At 38.1% G+C, this 26053-nt stretch overlaps 2 protein-coding genes and 1 pseudogene across 2 annotated transcripts in view; 1 reads left to right on the top strand and 2 right to left on the bottom strand.

The window, feature by feature from the left end:
• Nucleotides 1-10776, bottom strand: part of LOC117343951 (proton-coupled amino acid transporter 4-like) — a 55387-nt gene extending 44611 nt beyond the window's left edge. Inside the window, exon 1 of the mRNA XM_033906518.1 lies at nucleotides 9807-10776. Within this exon, the coding sequence (XP_033762409.1) occupies nucleotides 9807-9955 (149 nt within the window). The 5' untranslated portion in view covers nucleotides 9956-10776. The remainder of the gene's footprint in view (nucleotides 1-9806) is intronic.
• LOC117343949 lies at nucleotides 1318-7713 on the bottom strand (annotated as a pseudogene).
• Nucleotides 10777-17188: 6412 nt separating the features above from the next.
• On the top strand, nucleotides 17189-21205 carry LOC117343392 (uncharacterized protein K02A2.6-like). Its single transcript, XM_033905734.1, has one exon. It carries the CDS (start codon nucleotides 17189-17191, stop codon nucleotides 21203-21205), a length of 4017 nt encoding a protein of 1338 aa, XP_033761625.1.
• Nucleotides 21206-26053: the final 4848 nt, after the last annotated feature.

The raw sequence follows: 26053 nt of genomic DNA, 5'->3' as shown, positions 1-26053 counted from the left end.
AAGTTGAATAAAAATCATTCAAGAGGATCAGTCATACTTCTGTTGCACGATTCATTTTTAGCTCACCTGGTCCGAAGGACCAAGGTGAGCTTATGCCATACTGTGGCGTCCGTCCGTCAACACAAATGACTTCTTCTTCTGAACCGCTGATCAGAATTCAACCAAATTTGGTAGGAAGCATCCCTCGGTGGGAGGGATTCAAATTTATACGAATGATTGGGCTGACCCCCCAGGGTCTTCAAGGGTAGGGCAAAAGGGATCAGTTTGACTATATTGCTATAAAGGACTTACTGCATTTTTGAAACAAGTAAGATCAAGAGATGAACAGTCCTGATGTTAAATATAAACCCAGGAGTCTTTCCCCAACCCCATGGGACTTAATAGATAATAATAGATAAACCAGGTGATCGTTACAGGCTTTCTGGGCCTCTTGTCTTTCTTTTCCTGTTATTGTGCCATGTCTGTCTGGTATTATGCCTATCAATTTTGAAATAATTATAATAAACTAAACCTGGTATATATTTTTTTAGACCAAACATCTTCATGTCCATGGTAAAATCAACTGAGGCATTTGAAGTTGAACTGAAGTGGATCCTGGATCACTTGAAGGTGATTGAGAATGGAAAAAAGATAATTTTGTATGTACGATCAATCAATCTGTGTTATAGAATCTATCTATGGCTTACAACAGAACTAATGGATATAAATGAGGAAATAGTGAAACGAATCCAGATGTTTCATGCCAACACAGACTCCGAAACCAAAAATAAAATTATGCAGCAATTTGTCACCAATGACATTACTGACTCAAGCATCCAGTTGTTGATATCTACAGTGGCTTTTGGGATGGGTGTCAACATCACAGACATAGATATAGTCGTCCATTGGGGTCTGCCTTCAACAGCCCTTGATTATTGGCAAGAAATTGGGAGGTGTGCACGAGATGGACGCAAAGGACATGCAGTCTGTTACAACTACAAAAGAAGTGTCACTAAATGTGAAGATGAAGAGTTCAAGGAAATAACAAAACTTGACAGATGTTTAAGAGTATGTGTGCTGGGTCAGTTTCTTCTAGAGGGCATGAACAGATCTGCCTTGGACCAACTGATTGAACAGAAACAATGCCTAGGAACATGAATGTTTTTGTCAAAGATGTCAGTGTTGTGTCTTTTGCCTGCAGTCCTGCACATGCAAGAAAAAAAAGGAACAATCCTCTGGAAGCATTTTTGGGCAATGAATGACTTTATGGTGTCAATATTTGCTGAATGTATTAATACATTATTATGGTCACAAGATTTTGACTTTTCAAAATGGTGTTTTATTTTCAAACATGAACATTTCTTTTATTACTTACTCCGGTAACATATTTTGAAATTGATGTATTATTAAATATCACAAACTTCTATAAATGTTCATTGTAACCGTTCCTGCTCATAAAGTAATTTCATTCTCACTCCAGAATATAGCTGCGATACAGCTACACTTTATTCTTCATCTCAGTGTTCATTTTAGGATTCCTAAATTGATGACCTGAACATACTTACAAAATTTAATGTGATAAGCTATAAGGACATGATGAAGATCATGAAAAGCTAGTTATTGTTGGTATTGTTCATAGCAAGAAGCTTTCTACGCTTTGACATCTCACTTCGTAACCTGATGAGTCGAGCCTTGAAAGTCTTGGGCACCAAATTTGGGTAGGGATTGTACTCCATCGACTGGAATGAAGCGTGGCTTCGTTTGGAATGGTGTGTAAATAGGTTCTCCTCTCTAAGGAGGGACACAAACTCCTCAATGTCCTTTTTACGGTTAACATGTCCACTGCCATGGATGAGTCTGCCGGATGATCCAGATACTTCCCTTGAGTACACTTTCTCCAAGTCTTTTCCAGTTCCAACCATTTCACTGTGGCGGGCAATTGTGTCCGGGGTTAGCTGACCAGATGCATCTTTAACACTCTCTGAAAATACATTTTCCTCCAATTATTGTAAGATATTAATAAATCTGCACTGGTATTTTTTTTTTATTCAAAACATAAAAATATACAATATTACATTACAGTGTTTCTGAGCATCAGGCCTAGAGATGTAAAAAATGCTGTACAAAATAAATGAGAAATGCTAATAAAATTAAAACATTATAACCATATATAGTATTGAGATAGTTATGTGTGGTTTTGTGCATGACACATTTGAAGATATAATACAACATGCATAGCATGAAGTTTGCCAATACATTTCTCCTCAAATTCATAATTTCACACACATATATATAGCTATATATATAAACTTTTTAGATATATATATGCTTATACCTTTGTAGTCTTTATTGAAGAATTCCATCTGTAAGTCCATAGCGATGTTCTTTCCTTTTCCTCCATGTGGGTTGACAGTCCGATTCCAGCGAAGGACGTGCTGCAACCTTGGACAGACAGCTCCATTGACAGCAGACGATGGCACACAAGGAAATACTTTGGATGGTGCTTGTCATAGAATTGAAGCATGTCATATCTCCAGTGAAGAAGTATTCGGTCACCATCATTTTCTCTGATTGCGTCTCTTCTGGCCATCTGGTTTAGACCTCTCCACATAACATATTGAGTGTAGATTTGTTTCATATCAACAAATGCATACACAGCTTTCTTTTTTCCACGCACACCTTTCCCTGATTTGCAAATGTCACTGCAGAACCACTTCCCATCTGGAAGATCTTTTTCTTCAATGTTCAGACATTGCAGGTGAAACCAGTTACCACTTTGGCATTTCTTGTTATTGCAGTAGACCATGAGTTCTCCGCTTTTTTCCATTTTACACACACAGTAGGGATAATCATTCACAACATCACTTTCTTCTTCCCCAAGAATAGACCTCACAGCTGGCATGGCTGACATGAATACAAAGTCAACAATCTGAGATGAAATTTTTTCCATTAACATCAGTTTGTCATCAGAATCTGTATTGATATCACTTTCTTCCATGAAATGATATGCTGCTAGCACTACATATCCTTCTGTGCAAAACTGGAGAAACTCCTCATCATAATTGAAACACTCCTTCACATTCTGTGATACATTCCTATGGCCAAAGTAGTTCTTCAGGTGAAATAGAGTACCCTTTTCCCTCGCACTGGATCCCTTGTATAATTCATCAAACACATCCTGCCAACAGAAAAAAAAACCACAAAATCTTAACTTCTCTTATAGAATGCACTCAAAAACTGCACATGAAACAATTAAAATGTTTGTCTCACTATCCTACTATTTCTGTTACTTATCCGATTAATCAAGTTGAGTAAGTTCAAACATTAAGTGTGAGTAGGTACTTCATCTTAAATTGTCTTCAATCATGGCAACCATCTCGGTTTTCAGACCCACCAAACAAATAAACCTGGTCAGGCCCTTCTCTGGCTAAAATCAGGAAAGTTTGAGCTGAATCCCACTGGTGAAACTTGAAAAGCATGATGGCTAAAGGTCATCCAAACAAATCAAATTGTGATCTTGTGTATTAATTACCTGCAGCAAGAGACAGCGTTTATGCCATTCCTGAATGTTTGGAAGCAGTCCCTGCAGCTGTTGCCAAGGAGAAGCAGAATTAATTCTTGCACTCTGTGCATCATTGCAGCGTTCACAGCTGAGGCCATCAGCATGGAGTACAACAGTGAGTGGGTCACCATACGGTTTTACGGGGACATATTTGTGATAATCATCCATAATGTCTATTGTGTCCGCTACCTTGCTTTCATCTTTGTTTAGAACTCCAAGTGACACCTGTAAACATATAGCAGAAAGCAATGATTAATTCATTCAAATATTTTTCTTAACTCGTACTGTTTTGAATTTGTTGTTAATTTTTAATTATTCCATATAGGATTGTGTTAGGTTTTTAAAATTAAAATTGCATTGCTGATGAAAAGAAGAGGTAATCCGAAAAAGGATAATGGCAAAAAATAATGATTTTTCTGAAATCAGAAGCTTGTAATGTAAATTATTATAAAGATATATGGAGACATTATCAAATAAAACATTAATCTATTTATTTTTTTTAAATGGAAAGTTAAAAAATATATTTATCTCAACAAATAATTCATTAAATTGCTTACTGATGACCTCAGTCAGCTGTTATGAAATGTCAATTCCCGAAATTGTCAACACAAGCCTTTGAGCAATCAACTGATATTTACCATGATGCTTTTTTGTGACGATTCCATGGAATATGGAATGTTTATGTGGTGGCTGATTTCATCTGATAAATCCATGAAATCTGGGATATGATCACACAATATCCTGGAAACAAGTGTAGTCATTTCAGCGCGTAGATCCACTTCAACCATTAATGAAGGGATGTACTTTGCAAGAGGTACATTTAGAATATCCTCGGGCGATGGCTGTTCGTCTGAAAGGTTCAAACTTGGCACTCTATCCTGAGCAGCGTAAGCCTGTACCATGTTGAACATTTTGTTCTTCCGGTCACGAGTCTGGTGTCGAACATTGACTCTCTGATTCACGTTGTCGAACACAAGGGAAAACCCGAGATTGGAAGGATCTAAAACAAGACAAATGGATGAAAAAATACACCTGAAAGTAAAATTCAAGGGCCCACTAGGCCCAAATACCTCACCTGATATCCAGTGATCTCACCGTTATTTGAAAAGGTGTCTTAAATATGGTTGCAAATTTGAATATTTCCCACTTAAATTATGGTCAAGGTCATTCATTTAAACAAATTTGGTAGCATTTCCATCTAACATGCTACAGGCCCAATGACAAGTCCCTGGGTCTCTTGGTTATAGCCTATTTGACCCATGTGACCTTGATTGTAGGTTAAGGTCATTCATTTGAACAAACTTAGTAGCCCTTCATCTCAGCATGTTACAGGCCCAATGTCAAGCCCCTGGGCCTCCTGGTTATTGAGAAGAAGTTCTAGAAAGGAAAACTAATAGGCGACTCATAACTCGGATTTTCAACTCTGGCCCAGATATATTGAATCATAAATTACCTTTTCCTCCAATTTCGGCGACCTTTGCAACATTGGCTATGTTCAGCTGCTCCAGTCGACGCTCTAGCACCTGTTGGTGAAGGGCCTGAGGTCGTCTTGGTGACATCACCTGTGGTGGGGATTCGTGATCAGTAGACATTGGAGACAGTGATTGGTAATCACTGCCATATGGAATGGTCGCTGAATCACTCGAGCTCGGGAAAAGAAGTTTGTCTGCAATGTCTCTCTTCCATTTTACAACGGTCTTGTCATGGTTTCCTCTTATCCGGTCAATGGCAGTCCTTGTTGCTTTCATGCCAACACAGAGATTTAAATGGTGCAGACCTGTCATTGCCTGTAACAGTAATATGTCAGTTATCAACAATTTATGCATAGATATCACATACCGGTACCATCATTATTTTTGAACATGTGACGTCGACCACTCAGTTATGTAAATAAAGAAATAGTTCATGGATTAGGAATTAACATAATAAATCAATCAAATACTGACTTGAATTGGAATATCATGATCACAAAAAATGTGGTTACATACTACTTTACACACATAAAATGTATGATCTATCTTGACAGCTGTGTAATCTGATGAATGTTGTTTGTGTTCCTCAAATAACTTAACAATTAATGACAGAAGCGACAATTAATGACAGAAGCGACCTAAGGTGTACATGGTCATTGCTATACATTTAGAAAAAGATAAAGTCAATAAACATTTGCCAGATAAAGTTGTAAGGGGGCATAAAAATACATTGTGTGTAATGAACAAACCTGTCTTTTGCAACCAGCCAGCCATAATAGCATAGAGTTGATTTCTTGTAGGTCATAAAAGGATGGCATCCTGGAGTAAAGTAACAGTGCCATGACCACACAAACATTTTTTTGAATACATGACAAGTCCATCTTTGGCCTTGCCACCACAGATGTAAGTACTTGTGTGGTGATAGGTGAAGTCAATTTCATTTCCTGAAATCTCTCACCCCACTGAAAGTTTTTTAGTTCTTCCAACGACTTTCCTCCTTTGAAGGTGGAATCCTTCTCCTTTGTGAAGGAAAGTATTTCCTCACTGACTGCAGTTGCAATATAACTGTACATGGCTTTCCTGAACCCTACCCTTGCTTTGGCCAATAACTTGATGGCCCTTGGATAGAGCCTGGCTTTTAGCAGGTGACATGCCCTTTTCACATCTGCATCAGTGATGAAGGCCTGTGATTAAAAAATGATTAGTATCTAAATTAACTAGTTACTATTTATAAATAGTTACTGTTGATAAATAAACACTAAATGTATATTTTTAATATAAATATTATTCCCAACAGCAGATGGATTATTGATGATTTCAACTGTTCTTAAATAAACAAAATTATTCTAATATTGTTTTGTTCTCAATTGCCATGACCTGTGGAAATAAGTACTTGAAGATATAGAAGAACTTTCTTAGAAATATTGATATCAAACTTCAACATCCATGTACTGAAATTAAAATCTCCTACTGATGCTTTTCCATTTTGACCATCACATTCTGTTGTTTTTTTTTCATTTCAATTCTCAAATATAATCGTGCATGAAGTTGATTTAAATTTACCTTTTCAGTTCTCAGTTTTGTTTTTTCTGCAGCAGGAGCAGTGTGTGTATCCTGGAATCAAACCAAGCAAATCATATCAATACTTTTAAAAGAAATGTGCAGACAATACAAATTAATACACTTAGTTTTTATTGACTTTCTCTTACAATTAATGAAAGTCTCAAATCAGGTATATAAGTTTCATTTTCTTGAATCATGTATACTAATGATTTATGAATAAGGTAAATTGTATGACAGCAATATTGTTTTTTATTATCATTAATGTTTTGGTTTTTTTTGTTTTTTTTTTTTTTTTGCATAATTTACCTTTTTCAACTGTTCAGTGCTTTTCTGAATCCCAGTCCCCTGCAAAAAAATATTCTGTATCAAATTATTCCTGCCTTATTTATAACTTTGGGGCATCTGCTACAGAATTCCAAGAAATGATTCAAAGATTATAAATCAAGAATTTTATAATTGTGTAACATTAGTTGTAAGAAAATGACAAATTACAACTAGACCTTACACAATTATGATACATATGTATGCAATAATATTTATAAATGAAGGGGGCTGACGTTGTGAACTGTACATTTCGATTTACATTATACTGACATGATTCGTTTTAATTAAACATGGTATAAATTTCCTAATGTCTTACCTTTGTTGGTGACGTCAGTCTGGCCCTTTTGATTTGTCGAGGGGTCGGAAACGGGCTTCTTAATTTCTTTGCCAGGTATCGACATGGTTCCCCGCTAGATTTTAGTTTTTTATAGGCCTAGGACTTGGCCTCCGCCGATTTTGCCATAGACTGTATGGACCACGCACATGCCAAGCACAAATATCCCGCTTTACCTGCAGGAGAGATGGTAACATCCAACTCTTCTTGAATAACATCCTGCAGAGTTTTATCAGTACTTTCTTTCAATTTTACCTTGGATGTCAGTCCTTTTCTGTCAATGCTTTCCCCTCTGACAACAAGTGATTTCCCGCAGTTCATACACTCTTTCTCCATTTTGTCTCATCGGAAACCTTTGTTTACATTTCATTACGAAAAATTCCGAGAACATCGATTGCCTGAAATTTCGTAGTAGCTTTATCCTTATATGGTCACGTGCCCATATTTGGACCAGTGAACCCTTGCGAGATTTCATGCGGTATCTGTCATGGCGGAAAATGGAGGAAATTTTCGACTGTAAAAATGTGACGTGCTTTCAATGACGTTTTGAGGCATAATGGTATGTTGATGAATTGTTGATTTGTACTAAAAATGATTACTTTTATCAAATATCATTGAAAAGTTACGCGACATCTGCTGTTTGTAGCATTTTCGAGGTTCACCGTTTTGCTACATTACGAGCAATGGGAGGGAATCGTAGCTCTGACGACGACCATCTGTCAAAAATTGTCCGTCCGTCGTCCAGAGCTACGTTATCGCAGCTATCAAATGACTACTTCCAGAATCTTGAAAGTGAATTTTATATGTCCCAATTAGCATGACTAGAGTGCACAGCTTGTATAATCTGTCAATTTGTTTCAAGTCATTTCGTCCAATAAAGCATAATAGCTATATACTGTGCCGAAATGGTTTGCTTCAGATGCTTTGGTTTGGTTTGGTTTATTTTGTTTAACGTCCTATTAACAGCTAAGGTCATTTAAGGACGGCCTCCCGTGCGTGCGACATGTATGCGTGTAGCGGATATTTTGCCGATTAAGAGTGCTACCTCACTGAAGCATACTGCCGAAGACCTCAAGCAGCACACCCCACCCGGTCACATTATACTGACAACGGTCGAACCAGTCGTCCCACTCCTAATATGCTGAGCGCTAAGCAAGGAGCAGCAACTACCATTTTTAAAGACTCTGGTATGTCTCGGCTAGGGGCCAGGGCCCAAAGCCTTCCTCACAGGGGCGAACGCTCAACTAAAGGCCAAAAGTGAGGCATTGTCAAGGGAGACATTAGGAAGAAGAAAGTTGTTCAGAAAGAAGAGAAAAGATAAGATCCCAAATTTAGTCGCCTCTTACGATCATGCAATGGGGGCAGCAGGTACAATTCTTACGCCCTACCTGCAGGGCAGATGCATGCTGTGACGAAATGTTTTGCTTCGATGACATCGACAAAATGCTAATTCGCCCTGAAGTGAAATACACACATCTCAGAGGTCATCAGAACGTGACCCCTTATTGGATGTTGTTAGATGTTCATGTAACGTAGTGAAATGACTATCTAGATTTTAATTACATTGACTCCCCAGGGACCTGAGGGGCGGGGCATAAATGCGTCAAATAGATCAAAATTTCAAAAATCATCTCTACTCTCAGATATGATGGAAATACATACTCTTCATAGATGGAAGGGTCTTAAGGTACTTCACCAAAATTGTGAATTCCATGACCCTGGGGTCTCAGGTTTGCCCCTGGGGAGGGGGTAAACTTTACGATAGTTTATATATGGAAATGACATTTTTGACTATAACTTGTTCGATTTTGATTGGAATTCATTCTTACTTGGTTAACATTATCAGCATGGGATGACAATTTGATGGCATGCACATGTTGGCCCTGAATGACCCCTAGGGGCTGATGGGTGGGGCCAGAAAGGGTAAATTAAATTAAAGGAAATATTTCAAATCTCATGTGACCGTTAAGACCAATAGGCCTCTTGTTTTTTCTTGCTCAACCTATTTTGTACGGGATCTTATTTGATACCCTAATGACTTTATACAAACTGTTCTTCTATTCGCTTTTCAAGTGATGTTATATCATTTTTTATTTCCATTATTCCCTGTACGTCCTTTTCTAATTATTGCAATTACTCATTTCTATTTTACATCATACAAGTTTTAGTTATAAGTTATTTTGTTGCCCCAGTTCTCGTGCACAGCATGGATTTACTTTCTATTATCTTTTATAAAAAGACGTTTACACTTCTGAGACATCTGGTCTTATCAAGTTTGTGCTTTTTTCAATAACTATTTGTAAATTTATCTTAATAATTTTTCTTTTCTGTTTCCTTCGCTCTGATTGTTTTAAGTTAGAACTACAATATTTCGTTATTTGCGATTATATTGTTTTTAAGTTACTCTACTGTAAATTTCGAACTATCACAGGAGGTAAACATAAACATAGCATGAAGATCGCTTGTAAAAGAGGCCCTCCTTACATGACATTAATTTTGATAGAACGTGAAACAAAACGAACTCGCTTCCCCTGATACAATATGATCCAGTCTTCAATCATGTTTTACTTACGTCAACATATCCTTGTTCTTCGTTATATATTCTTGGTTGCGACTGTCATCATTTGGTTCGATATTTTCTCGCAGTGAAGAATAATTGAGTTGACTTTCCTGTAATTCCGTCCCGTTGAGAGAAACAAGCTCCGTCGATTCTGAAGACATCTCCCTGTTGGATAACAACGTCGACGACTAAGCAGTTTGTATCAGACATGTAGGCTGAATGCTTAGTAAACGTGTTTCTTGAATGATAAAAATATGAATGCGCGTTCCGTCTCATCTCTGGTTATATAGGTAAGATAAGGTTATCGGCTATTAACTTTCCCGTCCATATAGACACCGCATGTATGGCTTCTCGCTCTGCTGAATGTGTATTAGGTACACACAGTCAGGTTAAATGACGATAGTTTTTTTTATCCTGTCTCCTGCGTTTTATGTTTAAAATATGAAGATATTGACTTGAACCAAACGGGAGCATGATGTGTCCGTCACTGCTACCTCCAGAAAATGTTGCGACAAGCAATAAGGTAAATACGTTGGAAGTTTAAGGTCCAAGTTTGGAGTTATATTCGATTTACATGTACTTAAATATACCTCTATTAATAATATGGTTCCTTTGTATACTCTCTAAAAATTTCCTTTCATGGTCTCTCTTACTGTTATTTATATACTATTCATATTTCAATAAAACTTACTACACTTTGGTTTGTTTGGTTTGTTTTTGTTTAACGTCCCATTAACAGCCAGGGTCATTTAAGGACGTGCCAGGTTTTGTAGGTGGAGGAAAGCCGGAGTATCCGGAGAAAAACCACCGGCCTATGGTCAGTACCTGACAACTGGCTCACGTAGGTTTCGAACTCGCAACCCAGAGGTGACGGGCTAGTGTTAAAGTGTCGGGACACCTTAACCACTCGGCCACCTCGGCGCCTTACTACACACACTTAATACTCAGGCATGAATTTGCAGCTAAGAAAACATATTTTAACGTTTGATGTTGTGTGCATTGTTTTCAACATAGTTCTTAGGATATTCTTAGCCCGCACATAGTCGATTGTGAAATCATTATCAATTACATTGTAGTATATTGTAAGTCATATCTCATGGTAATTTAGCCCTTTTCCCTATTAATAATTAATATTGATATTAATTATTTAATTAGGATTGTCGTGCAATAACTTCGGTATAAGCGAGGTTTGTATGCAAGTATTAGACAACCTGTATTGTTATTCTTTAAGGTCCATGTGAGGATCACGCCAGCATCTGAACCCCTCCCGGGGCCTATCACATCGTCAGGTAATGCCGGCGCCAGGTCTGTCAGGGGTGTGCTGCTGGGTGTCTTCGGCAGTATGCTTCAGTGAGGTAGCACTTTAAATCGGCAAAAGTTCCGGCCTATCACAAGGAGACTTAACACGAAAATACCGCAGCCTCCCACGACACATACGCACTCACCACACGCATGCATGTCGCACGCATTGGAGGCCGTCCTTAAATGCCCTTAGATGTTAATAGGACGTTAAACAAAATAAACCAAACCAAACCAACTGTCAGACAGGATGGTCAGCTATCATCACACCTCGAGCGCCAGGACAGGTCAGGAGGTCAGAAAGTGATTTGAAAACTTGACAAGCTTAAGAGGTTTGGCTCCAGTAGTGATACAGTATCAGTTTTTGGATGTGTCATATAAGGTGCTTGTAGAAACTTCATGCGGATTAGACTTGCATAGCTTATAGCTACAGCTACAGCTACATTGCACATGTTTGATGCGCGACTGTGGGACTTGAGTGACCAGTTTTGGAGCAGAGACTTTAGTGACTCTATGTTTGTGTGAAAATGACTGAGAGTGTGTTTTGTTGTAAATGAATTGTTAATTTTCATATACAAATATTGATTTCATTTCTCAACTAACTACACGACGCTCGTCCTACGTAACAATATTGATGATATATCAATGATTTAAAAAAATATATATATGTACGGTATTTATGAAAGAAAGAACGAGAGATACGTGAAATTAAAGGAAAGATTGGTTTGGTTTGGTTTATTTTGTTTAACGTCCTATTAACAGCTAAGGTCATTTAAGGACGGCCTCCCGTGCGTGCGACATGCATGCACGGGAGGCATTAATTCACCTTTTAATAAAAAATTTAATCCCCAATACCTACACGACAGACGTAAGACGTCACGGTAGGGCACACACCTCAAGGTGTTGTAATGATTTTGTTTGATTTGTTTAACGACCTACCTATTTAAAGACGGCCTCCCATGCATACGATATGCATGCGTGTTGTGAGTGCGCATTTGCTTGGGAGGATCGGGTGGCCTATCTGTAGTCCCTCAATATTCCCCAAATGGTAGACTCGAAAGAAAATACCCGATTACTCAGAGATCACTTTTAGTCGCCTTTTACGGTAAACATTCTTGACGATGACCAACAAGCCTCCTATTCTGACTTGTTTCAAAAGTGATACAAATCCCCTTGAAATAAACAATGCATTTATATCTGGAAAAACGTGTTCTTGTGCAAATTAAATGACAACTGTTGAATGTCTGCGAGACAAATGCTCCGTGCAGAAAGTGTGACCATGGCATTCACCATGTATCTCTGAAACACAGCGATGTACATGTATACTTGTAATAGTGTCCAATTTTTATCTAATTGGTTTTTATACATATTTTTACTTATTGAGGTTAAGGCCACTGCGATCATGTTACTGCATGTTATTTTTATTATTCCTTTGAAAACCGGTTGTTGGGGTGAAAGGGAAGATCTATTTTTATTTCACTGCCCAGTGGTCATTGCGCGAGCCCGCGCATTCTTTGTCACGCACCTGTATAGTTTTTTGATGATGGCGGACGTATTTTTCGGCAGCGGATATGTAATTTGAAATTCGGACTAATTGTCAGTACATATCATGTTTTATCTTGACTAGTATTTATAAGTAGATTTTCATTGATTCTAAATATGTTCTGTAATAGGATCGGTTATGTTACACTCAAATTATATGTATTATTGGATTCTCAGTTATTTCACTGGTTCCACCGTTTGATTGCTAATTTGAATTTCTTCCTTATTGAAGCTTTTGTAAATCTTTTATATTATATATATTATATATAAAAGATGTTCCGGCTTTTGTATTTTGTCAAAACTATTATTTTCTAGATTTCAGTAAATGCAGATTTTCTATACTTTGGAATTAATAGATTAAATCTTAATTATTGTAGATTTTATATGCTGCATCGCCATACACAGGTTGCGTCCCTTAGTAAACCCTCTTCCCCACGAAGAGGTAGGTTTCCGTGTTTTTAGTATAAATATTGCAAACCCTAAGGATATTTTTATATTTCTCATATTTTGTGTAAATATCATAGTGTGTGATAATTGTGATTAAGTCCCGATAGATCAAGTAGCATCTGGTTGCATTATAAGTAATTTGATATCGCTATGTACAACATAGCGTTGTAAATTTCTTGTGTCGTGATCATATGATTGCGCCTGAGTTCTTCAGTTTTGTAATGGTTTGGTTTGGTTTATTTTGTTTAACGTCCTATTAACAGCTAAGGTCATTTAAGGTAGTATTTTTATAGCGTAACGTGTTTGAACCAAATGCATAAATTAGTTGAGTTCATATTTTGGACGAGTTGACTTTGTTAGGGTAAATTATACAGATGCATTTATTTATGTTTGTTATGTTGTTGTAGTTTTTTTTTATGGAACTATGGAATAAATTGTGAAACACAACCTTCGTTTTCGTGTTGAACCCTGAGCAGGTAAATTCCTGCTACATACTAATACTAAACCTTTGTGTCAAGTTAGACCAACATATGTCAAAAATTGGTTAATTCACTCATCGAGTTTACAGAAATTCTGCCGGGAAATGAACTCGTGTGAGCGCTGATTAAGTTGATGAGTACGAAACCAAGGACAATAACTCTGTAAATGTGCTGACAACATATTTGAGATGTTGCCATAGTTAACGCGTGTAAGAAATATGACGAAATTCTCCTGAGAATTGCATTCGTGAGAGCGAAAATGTTCATCACACGCATGCACCTACGGGCCGAATCCCATATACCTTCAAAACTCCGAGGGAATAAGTATCGGTGTCCCTATCCAATTTATCTTACTGAATTTATAATCCTGTATCTAATGACACAGGTATTTGACGCTTTATAAAGTGAATTGGAAACGCCTGGGTGACGGACAATGCCCATTATATCGTAGGAGTATGTATGTATCATCGGTACGCTTTTAACAAGTGGCATCATGTTTTACTGTAGCGTTGTACATGTACTAATACTCAGTGTTGAAAAAGAACAGGCAATAAGGGAAGCTATCTTTCGTCGAAGTGCAGACGGTGCTTAAAATGCATAGATATGAAATCAACAGACATGTTCGCTACCTGCAGCGTTCTGGTTATGTCAAGTTGTTGATACTAGTTCAGCAAACTCCGGTAATGATGTTTCTTTTATCCTGTAAAATGGTGTTATGGTATCGGTTATGAATGGCAATTATATATATATGCCAAGTCATCCAAGAAATTGAGTTATACGACGGAAGTTAATTTCCGTGCATAATACATTGAATTGTCGCAACTTAAATTGTTAAAAAAGAAGTGTAACTCAACAACGTGTCCATAAAAAATGTTTTTCAGCTGTCTGGGCCATGTCAAGCATATCAAACTACAACAACATGCAACAAAGATTGATCTCAACTCCGACTTCAGCGACGCATTAAAGTTTACTTTCAACAGTTAAGCAGTATTTTTACGTTGCTATTAAAACATGACAAAATTTTTGTTAAGAACTTTCTTTAAACACAATCTAGGCTTTCACCAAATTGAAATTCGATACTCCTTATGAACAATTCATGCCGAATCAAAAGTAGAAATAATATTTTGTTTTTGATTACATTAACTGGCAACAAACCAAACTCTCAGGGTAGATTTAATCCCAAATTAGATCAAATATGATAAATATATTACATTCAATTATTAAGTGATTTATTGTGAAAAGAACATAACTTCGAAATCCGTTTTTAAAGTAATGAAATGCTTTTCATCGCCTTCTACCAGCAATTAAAAGTAAAGTTGAAAGCAACCTTTTCCCCTCTTCTAAAGAAATTAAATGTAGTTAGTTACCAATTTTACCCGCCCATCAACACTACAATTGTCGTTAGTGCCTATAGATTGCGAGTTTGGTTTGGGTTATTTTGATTAACGTCCTATTCACAGTTAAGGTGGTCATTTAAGGACGGCCTCCCGTGCGTGCGACATGCATGCGTGTGGCGAGTGCGTATGTGTGTTTTGGGAGGCTGCGGTATGTTCGTGTTAAGTTCCCTTGTGATATGCCGGATATTTTTCGGATTTATAGTGCTATCTCACTGAAGAATACTGCCGAAGACACCCAGCAGCACACCCCACCAGGCCTCACTGAAGAATACTGCCGAAGACACCCACCCGGTCTCATTATACTGACAACGAGCGAACTAGTCGTTCCAGTCCAAATATGCTGAGCGCTAAGCGGAATTGCGACTAACAATAAGCAAACGAAACATGAAACAAATGTTAACGTAGATTGGTACACATAAATAATTTATAATGAAAAGAGTGACTTTTTGACAGTAGGACGGGCTCCCGTGCGTGCGACATGCATGCGTGTGGCGAATGCGTATGGTTGTTTTGGGAGGCCGCGGTATGTTCGTGTAAAGTCTCCTTGTGATAGGCCGGAACTTTTGCCGATTTATAGTGCTACCTCACTGAAGCATACTGCCGAAGACACCCAGCAGCACACCCCACCCGGTCACATTATACTGACAACGGGCAAACCAGTCGTCCCACTCCAATATGCTGAGCGCTAAGCAGGAGTAGCAACTACCATTTTTAAAGACTCTGGTATGTCTCGGCTAGGGGACAGAACCCAAAGCCTTCCTCACAGGGGCGAACGCTCAACTAAGGCCAAAAACGAGGCATTGTCAAGGGAGACATTAGGAAGAAGAAAGTCGTTAAGAAAGAAGAGAAAAGATAAGATCCCAAGTTTAGTCGCCTCTTACGGTCATTCAAAAATTCAAAAACTCTATTACTCCAGATTTAAATTCAGGAACACAGACATAGCATATTATGGCTGAGAGTATATTTTAAAATGCCAACAAACTGTTAAGGAATTATTTTGGAAAAATGTTCTATTAAGTTTGAGAAAACTCGCTTAGAAGACAGAATGTTCTGAAAATAACAATGCATTTAAAGAACCTATTTGGTATAATGATTTAGTAACAATAGAAAATAAGAGCATATCTTTTATATTGATTGGTATAGGAAAGGAGAATTAATATTAATGATTTAATAAGCCAAAGAAAATAGCAATGGTAGTTTTTATAGCCATACAGAATTTATGGAGAAATTTAATCTTCGTACTAACTTTCTCACTTATCAAGGTGTCCTAAGTGCTATTAAAAGGAATAATTCCCAAGAAGATATTTACTGAATTGATAAAATGACCTTCCACACTTGCCATTCTGTTACCATTGTAATCCCGAGAATGAAACAATACTTCATGCATTATGAAAATGTGAAAAAGTACAGCTATTTTTGACAAATTTAGATTTATTATTCATTCCCTTTAATTTTAAGAAAGAGTTTTATCTTTTGATTTTATGAACGAAAAAACAATGTGGATAATTTAATTATTTTATTTATCAAGCACTATTTATATAGCACAAGATGCTAGGAAAAGAGTCTTTCTCAGCTTTGAAAAATTACATTAAAGAAGCATACTCCACTCTTAAGATATATTGCAACCAGTAAAGGGGAAAGTCATCTTAACATGTTTTAATAAGGACTGGAAAAAGGGGAAAGACTACTGATCTCTACATCAATGATAAAAATGTGGTCTCTACATAAATTATATAGTTTCATTCTATTTTCGGAATTCTATGAGATACTAATGTAGCTGGTGTAGAGTTATGCATAGATTTATGAAACAGACTATAGGTTCAGTGTAAGCGTTATGCGATACAGACTATAACAGCCTCGTTCTGGAGTCCTGTACAAATGGCCGGCATGTAAACATACAGTGTTTTATCAATACAGCTTATGAATGTTTCCTATGTCTCTTGTCGACTGTCATCCCATTCAACATGGTGTCAGAAGTCGGTCAACATCTTCTTAAGCGGTAAGAGTAAACCATCGCAGTGAAGTCATGTTGAATAGACAGATTTTATGAGATTTATACACGATAAGGCAGCAGTGTTCTCGCGCACGTGGTTGACTCAAATTCTCAGAACAGTCGGAGATGACGACTATGATAGATTCCATCATTTATTTGAACTTTCATATATTATGATCGAACACTGAGATACCTGGCGTTATCATATCATCAAGTATTGTTAAGAATTTCGTCGTCATGGCAACATATCAGGTGCAACCCCCAGAAAATTTTACGTTCAATAAACCAGAGGAATGGCCGAAATGGTTAATGAGGTTCGAACGGTTTCGAGTAGCGGCGGGATTAGGAGCCAAGGAGGGCCCAATCCAGGTTAATACTTTTATCTACTCTATGGGAGGTCAGGCAGAAGATATTATCAAGTCATTTGGATTGTCAGATGAGGATGCCAAAAAGTATGAGAAAGTTGTTGAGAAATTTGACAATTACTTTATTACCAGACGAAATACGATATTTGAAAGAGCTAGGTTCAATCACCGAAAGCAGAATGAGGGAGAAACTGCAGAAAGTTTTATCATGGCCTTATATTCACTAGTTGAGCACTGTGAGTATGGAGATTTGAAGTCTGAGATGATAAGGGACCGTATTGTCGTGGGTATTCGCGATAGTAGATTATCGGAGAAACTCCAGCTTGACGCAACACTTACTCTAGAGAAGGCTGTAAACCAGGTTCGCCAATCTGAGGCAGTCAAGCAACAACAGTCAATTGTTAGGGACAGAGATCCTATTGCGAGTAGTAGTCAGGCAGATAGTAATGTGGATGCAGTATTCCAGAAAGGTCCAAAACATAAGTTCTCAGGAAACCGGAAGTCGTCTGAAAACCGGAAGTCATCTGAAAACCGGAAGGCATCCGAAAACCGGAAGTCATTTAATAATCAGACGAATCCAGAGTGTCACAGGTGTGGATTTAGACACAGGAAAGGAAGCTGTCCTGCAAAAGATGCCGAGTGTCGGAAATGTCGCAAAAAGGGTCACTATGCCAAGAAATGCCGATCAACAGTTGGCGAGGTACAAAGCTTTTTAGGAGCGGTAGAAAGCAAAGGATCCCTACCATGGAACATAGATCTGGTTATTCAGACAGGTCAAACACACACACCGGTAAATTTTAAGATAGATACAGGGGCAGATGTTACAGCTATACCTGAGAGTGTCTTTCAACGAATCGGTCAGAAGTTAGAATCCTCGACAAGAGTTCTACAAGGTCCAGGTCAGAACCGTCTCAAAGTGTTGGGAAAATTTTCAAGTAAATTATGTACAGAGAAGGGAACTCGGGCTGAGACAGATATTTATGTCATCAAGACATTGAGTAAGCCATTGTTAGGTCGTCCAGCTATTGAAAAACTCAACCTTGTGAAAACTGTGGCTTCAGTACAGTCAGCCGGTAGTATCCAGGAAAGGTATCCAAAACTGTTTAGTGGACTAGGTAAAATTGAAGGCGACTACACCATTAAACTTCGCGACAACGCCACACCGTTTGCTCTCACTTCGCCAAGGCGCGTGGCGCTACCACTATTGGACAAGGTAAAGGATGAACTTGCCAGGATGGAGAGCTTGGGGGTTATCTCCCCTGTTGAGGAACCGACAGATTGGTGCTCTGGTCTTGTCGTGGTACCTAAAAAGGATGGAACTGTACGTATATGCGTTGATCTTACACAGTTGAACAAATCGGTTCGCAGGGAACACCTACAGTTACCTAGTGTAGAACAGACTTTACACCGATTGACAGGAGCAAAGGTATTCTCTAAAATTGACGCAAACTCAGGATTCTGGCAGATCCCGCTAGAACAATCTTCGAGATTGTTGACAACTTTTATTACTCCATGTGGGCGTTATTGTTTCAACCGTCTACCCTTCGGTATTTCATCGGCGCCAGAACATTTCCAGCGAAGGATGTGCAACCTGCTAGACAATGTACCAGGAGTAGTGTGTCAGATGGACGACATGTTGATATTTGGAACCTCACAGGAGGAACATGATAAGCGTCTGAATACTGTGTTACAGAAGGTTGAGAAAGCCGGGATTACCTTAAACAGTGATAAGTGCGAGTTCTCAAAGAAAAGTGTCACATTCGTCGGTCACGTCATAGATGAGACAGGAATACGTCCAGACCCTGCTAAGGTGAAAGCTATCGTGAACTTTGAAGCTCCTACTAATGTCAGTGAGGTCAGGAGATTCATGGGAATGGTTAATCAACTTGGGAGATTCTCCCCGAACATAGCAGAACATTCCAAGCCAATTCGTGATTTACTACAGAAGGATAGTGCATGGACGTGGGACATACCTCAAGAGCACGCATTTGAGCTGATCAAGCAAGAACTCAGCTCTACACCGGTACTGTCATTATACGATCCTAGGGCAACCACCAAAATCTCTGCTGACGCATCATCTTATGGTATTGGAGGCGTCATACTTCAACGTCCTAAGGACAGTAGTGAGGACGATTGGAGGCCAGTCGGATACGCGTCACGATCTATGAGCGCTACAGAACAGCGATACGCGCAGCTGGAAAAGGAAGCACTCGCTGTAACGTGGATGTGCGAGAAGTCGTCAGACTTGCTCACAGGAATACACTTCCAAATTGAGACGGATCACAAGCCGTTAGTTCCGTTACTAGGTTCCAAGGCGATATCTGAGTTACCCCCGAGGGTTCAGAGATTTAGGATGCGTCTCATGCGATATGACTACAGCATCATGCATGTGCCCGGTAAACTACTGTATACCGCAGATGCTCTATCCAGAGCCCCCTTGATTCAGCAAGGATCTGAGGAGGAGGAGTTTCAACAGGAAGTTGAAGCTTACGTCGATGCTATCATGGACGACATTCCAGCAACAGAAGTTCGCCTCAACGAAATCCGCATGAAACTACAGGAAGACAGTATCTGTAGGATCATTATGAATTACTGTCAGGATGGATGGCCTGGTTACGAACATCCTACGATCACAGTCTCCACTAGGCCATATTGGCAGTTGAGGGAAGAACTCTCGGTGTGTCATGGTTTGCTTATGAGAGGAAGTAGACTCGTCATTCCTTCATCTATGAGGGCGGAAATACTACAGAAACTACACGAGGGGCACCAGGGCATCGTGAAGTGCCGTGAGCGTGCTAAGAACTCGGTATGGTGGCCGGGTCTAAGCAGAGAGATTGAGGATGTTGTGAAAAACTGTTCGTCGTGTCTGAAGCATAGGAGAGAGAGACCAGAACCTCTCAAACCTACTGATTTCCCTGATCGTCCCTGGCAACAATTAGGGTCTGATCTATTCTACTGGAAGGGAGTGAACTATTTGTTAGTGATAGACTATTTCTCTAGATACATAGAAATTGCCAAGCTTAGCTCCACGACTTCAGAAGCAATAGTCACACATCTCAAATCGATGTTTGCTCGACATGGAATTCCAGAGACCGTCATATCGGACAACGGTCCGCAATACGCGAGCTCAACGTTTCAGGAATTCACGAGAGATTATGGGTTCACCCATTCGACCAGCAGCCCTTATTACCCTCAAGGGAACGGGGAAGCCGAGAGAGCAGTTCAGACCGTGAAGCGTCTACTTAGTGGCTCTCAAGATCCATATCTAGCCTTGCTAGCGTATCGTACCACACCGTTACGAAATGGCTACAGTCCTTCGGAACTACTTATGGGGCGGAAGCTTCGTACAACTATACCGGAGAGTCCAGCAAATCTATCTCCTAAGTGGCCAGATCTCGAGTACGTTCGAGATAAGGAACTGTTGGATCGAACATCTCAAAAGCACCATTTTGATCGGTCACATCGCGCAGTTCAACGTCCGGAATTGCACCCGGGAGAAACAGTGTGGGTGAAAGGACCCAGCGGAGGGTTCAGTGGAACGATCACTAAGTCAGTGAATGATCACTCATATTTGGTCAGGACACCGTCGGGCCAGATTCGTCGGAATAGGAGACAGCTGGTCCAAGCTCCAGCTATGAGGCCGGATTTTCCACACACGAGTGGATCGGGAGATGTGCCTAGCGATGTGAAGGAACCAAGTAATCAGACTGTGTGTAGCAACCCTGTAAAGGCTCCGAAGCCTACTGGGTCTCCGAAGTCAAAGACTGGGTCTAGTACTTCTGTCAGTGTCAATAATAGTTCAGAGATAGGTGTAGGTTCTAAGAGTGATAATGCAACTGTTACTCGCTCTGGCAGAGTCTCGGTTGCTCCAAACCGGATGGACCTGTGAATTTAAGTTGACTGTGTTAATTGTTCAGATATTATTTCTTGAGTAGGTAGCTCGTGAAATTGTGTTTATTGGAAAAGACTGGTTAAAGATAACTTTTGTGGCAATGATAATTTGCTTAGCTTTTTGAGTTACTTATAATTAGTTTGATGTTTGAGATAAATCCATATACAATGTAATTGGTAGTATACCCAGAAAGGGGGATGTAGAGTTATGCATAGATTTATGAAACAGACTATAGGTTCAGTGTAAGCGTTATGCGATACAGACTATAACAGCCTCGTTCTGGAGTCCTGTACAAATGGCCGGCATGTAAACATACAGTGTTTTATCAATACAGCTTATGAATGTTTCCTATGTCTCTTGTCGACTGTCATCCCATTCAACAGCTGGTTCCTCCACAAAACATGGTATCTTATGGTAATTTTTTCGATTATTGTTCAGGAGTGAACATAAAAAAAAAATATAGAATGAATATTTTTTCGATTTTCACTGGTAAACATATATTAAACTATTATGACTTACAGGTGCTTTTCAGTCAGATAAATTGCCCTTTGTTATTTCTATAGTTGACAAAGTTCCTGGCAATATGATGATCAGCATTAACACAACAATAAAAGTTAAAGGTATTACCCACGAACTCTGAATTACATATTCGCTAATTTCTTATTTAATACATCAAGTCCATTGTTAAATCCTATGCATTTTTCCTTCCCTTACTCAAAGATTCTTCGTACTGACTTACTTTTTTCTTTCCTTTATATATAAGAAAAAAAAAAGACTAAAAAAGTAAGTCTGTTTTTTTTTTTTTTTTTCTTTCTTTCCTTTAAGTGCCCTGCAGGTAGGGCGTAAGAATTGTACCTGCTGCCCCCATTGCATGATCGTAAGAGGCGACTAAATTTGGGATCTTATCTTTTCTCTTCTTTCTGGGCGACATTCTTATTCCTAATGTCTCCCTTGACAATGCCTCACTTTTGGCCTTTAGTTGAGCGTTCGCCGCTGTGAGGAAGGCTTTGGGTTCTGTCCCCTAGCCGAGACATACCAGAGTCTTTAACAATGGTAGTTGCTGCTCCTGCTTAGCGCTCAGCATATCAGGAGTGGAACGACTGGTTCGCCCGTTGTCAGTATATTGTGATCGGATGGGGTGTACTGCTGGGTGTCTTCGGCAGTATGCTTCAGTGAGGTAGCACTATAAATCGGCAAAAGTTCCGGCCTATCAAAAGGATATTTAACATGAACATATCGCAGCCTCCCAAAACACACATACGCACGCACTGAAGGCCGACCTTAAATGACCTTAGCTGATAACAAGACGTTAAACAAAATAAACCAAACCAAATAAACCGTAAGACTGGACCTCCAAGGGTTTTAGGGGTAACCCACAACAGTATAAACATTGTAAATTCTGTCAAATCCTTCTGATGCAGCCACAACATTTACAAACAAATTTGTTTCTCGCAGCCTCTTTGAATAACATTTTGAATACTGTTCACTACGAAGCAAGCATGCAAGAAATAATATCAATAAGTCAAAGTTTGGTGGTCAATTATGTGGTTAATATTTCATATGTGATCAGTGTAATTTTTATCAAAGTTTAAGTTGATCCTTAAAACATAACTTTTAAAGAACTGGAAGCATTTGCTCAATAACTAAAGTAGATATAAACAAAGACCTATTTAACAAACGCCTTCCTCTTTAAATATAAAATATGCCTTTAAATATGTATTAAGTATCAAACTATTATATTATATTTAAGTTTTGAATTATGGAATGACAGTTTCACACTATCAGTGAGTGAAACGAATATCTCATCAGTGAAACAAATGAGTTGCATATACAAAATCAGCCGACCGAACAGCAAGCTGACATCAAATATATCAATCGGTCTGTAATGAAATCATGATTTGTTATAATAGTTGGGTGGGTACCAAGATCCGTCTGGAATCTCTTGTTCAAATTGATTAGTTGTGTGTTTACTGGTAGGTCTACAACAGCGAATCTGTAGGATAAATGGACAAAGGTAGTTCTGATTGACTTTATCACCATTCCAGTTCGTCTACAATAACAACTGCTGATTCAAAGTTACATGATGACAAATGGAAAGTAAATCCTTTAAACAAGGAATTTTAACTGTTATTGTGTGTACAATACCAGTTACCGTTAAAGTATTCACAGAAAAAAAACATCCACTTTGAATAAAGATTGATATTAATTTGTATCTGTGTAAACTAACATTAATATGCTAATCAGCAATTGTCCTTTATCATTGTGATGCGAGTTTGATCTTAGGCATACTGATCTTACAGTACAATATGATAAATAGTTGTATACAGAGCAACGCTGAATCCTGCAATCACGGAGTATATCCCGAATATTAATAACATTACGAAACACATTTGTGATACTTTTCTTTTCAATTTCTTAACGAGTAATGATGGTTCCTCCTCGCCATACAGCGTCAGTAACGTGATGATCATAGGAACGACGAGTGTAAGATAAACTGGTCCAAAACATCCCGACAATGAAATAAGCAGTTCCAATTCTGGGACCAAAATTGTGAATGCACCTGAAAAATGAATAATAAATCAACAGGTATGATATCATTTTAAGCTGACGTGACTAATGCCTTGGCACGGTGTCCATCCGTCCGGCAGTCGTCAGTCAACTTTTTCTTAAATCGGAATCTAGAATAGATTATTTTTTAACAAGCAAATCTATTGAGTATATGGTAACTAATTTTGGCATAGAGTTATGTCCCTTTTCAAGCAATGATCACTGGGTCACCTGTTATTATTCTAAATTTAGATGAAAATGAAAAGGGAAAAGGTTACTGGAAAAGGAATTTAGAAACAATCAAATCAAAATGTTTTAAACATGTTTCAAATGTTTTGGAACAATAGGAAAAAATCAATTATAGAGCATGGTATAAAGAACTGGTGGGAACTAACAAAAATAAAGATACAACAGATATGTATAACATGCAGTAAGATAATCAATAAACCAAAAGAACATATAAAAACAATAGAAACAAAATTAAAAGAACTGAAACAAAAAAAGGATATGGGTCTAGTCTATAGCGAAACCGAATATTTACAGATTACAACAGAAATATAAACCTACTATAACAATATTTCAGAAGCGGCAAGGGTAAGATCAAGGGTACAATGGAATGAGGAAGGAGAGACATCTTCTCGTTATTTTTTAATCTAGAAAAATCAAGAGCAAAAAACAAACAATTTACCTCAATAAAATGTGAAAATGGACAGCACAGTTCAGGGATAGACACCATTTAAAAAGAACAAGTGAAATTTTATCAAAATGTATTTACATCAGAGGGTTGGGATGAATAAGAGGCTGAAGGCTTTTTATCAAACATAGAAACCAGATTAACAGATTTAGAAAAGGATAATTGTGATAAAATTCCAACTGAAAAGGAGATCCAAAAAGTCATCAAAACTCTGAAAAATAATAAATCCCCTGGATGTGATGGTATTATTTCAGAATTTTATCAAATGTATTAGCATGTAATAAACAAGAGCTGTTGGAGAACAGCATAGCTCGTCTCGCAAATGTTTGTCAATAAATAATTAAAATATATTAATTGGAATGGTTTCGCAAATTGCATTAATAATATGTATATTGTTTACTTGATCAGATTGTGTTTTGTGAATTGATGCAATTTTCAAAACCATACCAATTTATATATATATAAATTATGTATTGACAAACATTCGGAAGACAAGCTATGCTGCTGTAGATTAAATGAATATAGTAAATACAAATGTAATTGCTTTTTTTTTTTTGGATAAAATATTATCCTTGTGAGAGTTGTCTCCCTTGAACAATGTGGACCGGTATAAATTGTCTAATGTGAGCATTTTCAGTTTTACCCCAAGAAGGGATAGTGTAACTCCATAGTGACTCTTTTACCAAATATCAGCACCCTAGTACAATCATAAAGTGACGTGTTAATAGCTTTCAACATTTGCACAAAACATTTTAAAATCTGTTTCCCCCCCCCCCCCCCCCCCCCCCCCCCCCCAATTTTTTTTTCAGTTTAACTCCGGCAAGGGATAGTTTAACCCCCACAGGGAACCTAATACCATGTATTACTATGCCTTTCAACACACACAACATAAACTTAACACAAAGTCCAAAGATTTAAAAACAAAAAACAAATATTTAAAAAAAAAAAATTTAAGTTTTACTCCAGGAAGGGATTGTCTTACTCCATAGGGACTATATTGCTAAATATCAGCACCCTAGTACAATTATAAAATGATGTATTAATACCTTTCAACACTTGCACCAAAAAAATATTCTAAGTCCAAAAATTTGAAAATTCTGGAGTTTTTTCCAAAACATCTTTTAGTTTAACTCGGGCAGGGGATAGTTTAACCCCCACACGGACCATATTACCTTAAATTACTATGCCTTTCAACACTTGCACCAAAAATTTAACATTTGAAAAACCGACGCCGGAGTAAAGACATAAGCTTTTACTCTTCTTCGAAGAGACGATCTAAAAAGGAATTTACACAGGTTATTAAAGAAATATTTAGTGATAGGGAATGTACAAGCAAGGGGAAAGGGAAGATATTGCCAACTGGAGACCAATTACTCTTTTGAATACAGACTATAAAATCATAGCAACGGTAATAGCAGAAAGAATCAAATCTTTTTTACCTAATATTATTCATAGTGACCAAACGGGCTTCATTAAGGGGAGAAATATTGAAGAGTCCAGAAGATTACTGTCTGACGTAATTGAATATACAGATATTGAAAATAAAGGAGGAATACCAGTATTTTAGACCAACAGAAAGCATTTGATAGAGTAGAATGGGGTTG

Source organism: Pecten maximus, chromosome 15, assembly GCF_902652985.1.
Source record: "Pecten maximus chromosome 15, xPecMax1.1, whole genome shotgun sequence".
Lineage (NCBI taxonomy): Eukaryota > Metazoa > Mollusca > Bivalvia > Pectinida > Pectinidae > Pecten > Pecten maximus.
Note: the sequence above shows the minus strand (reverse complement) of the source record. Positions and strands in the feature narration are given on the sequence as shown.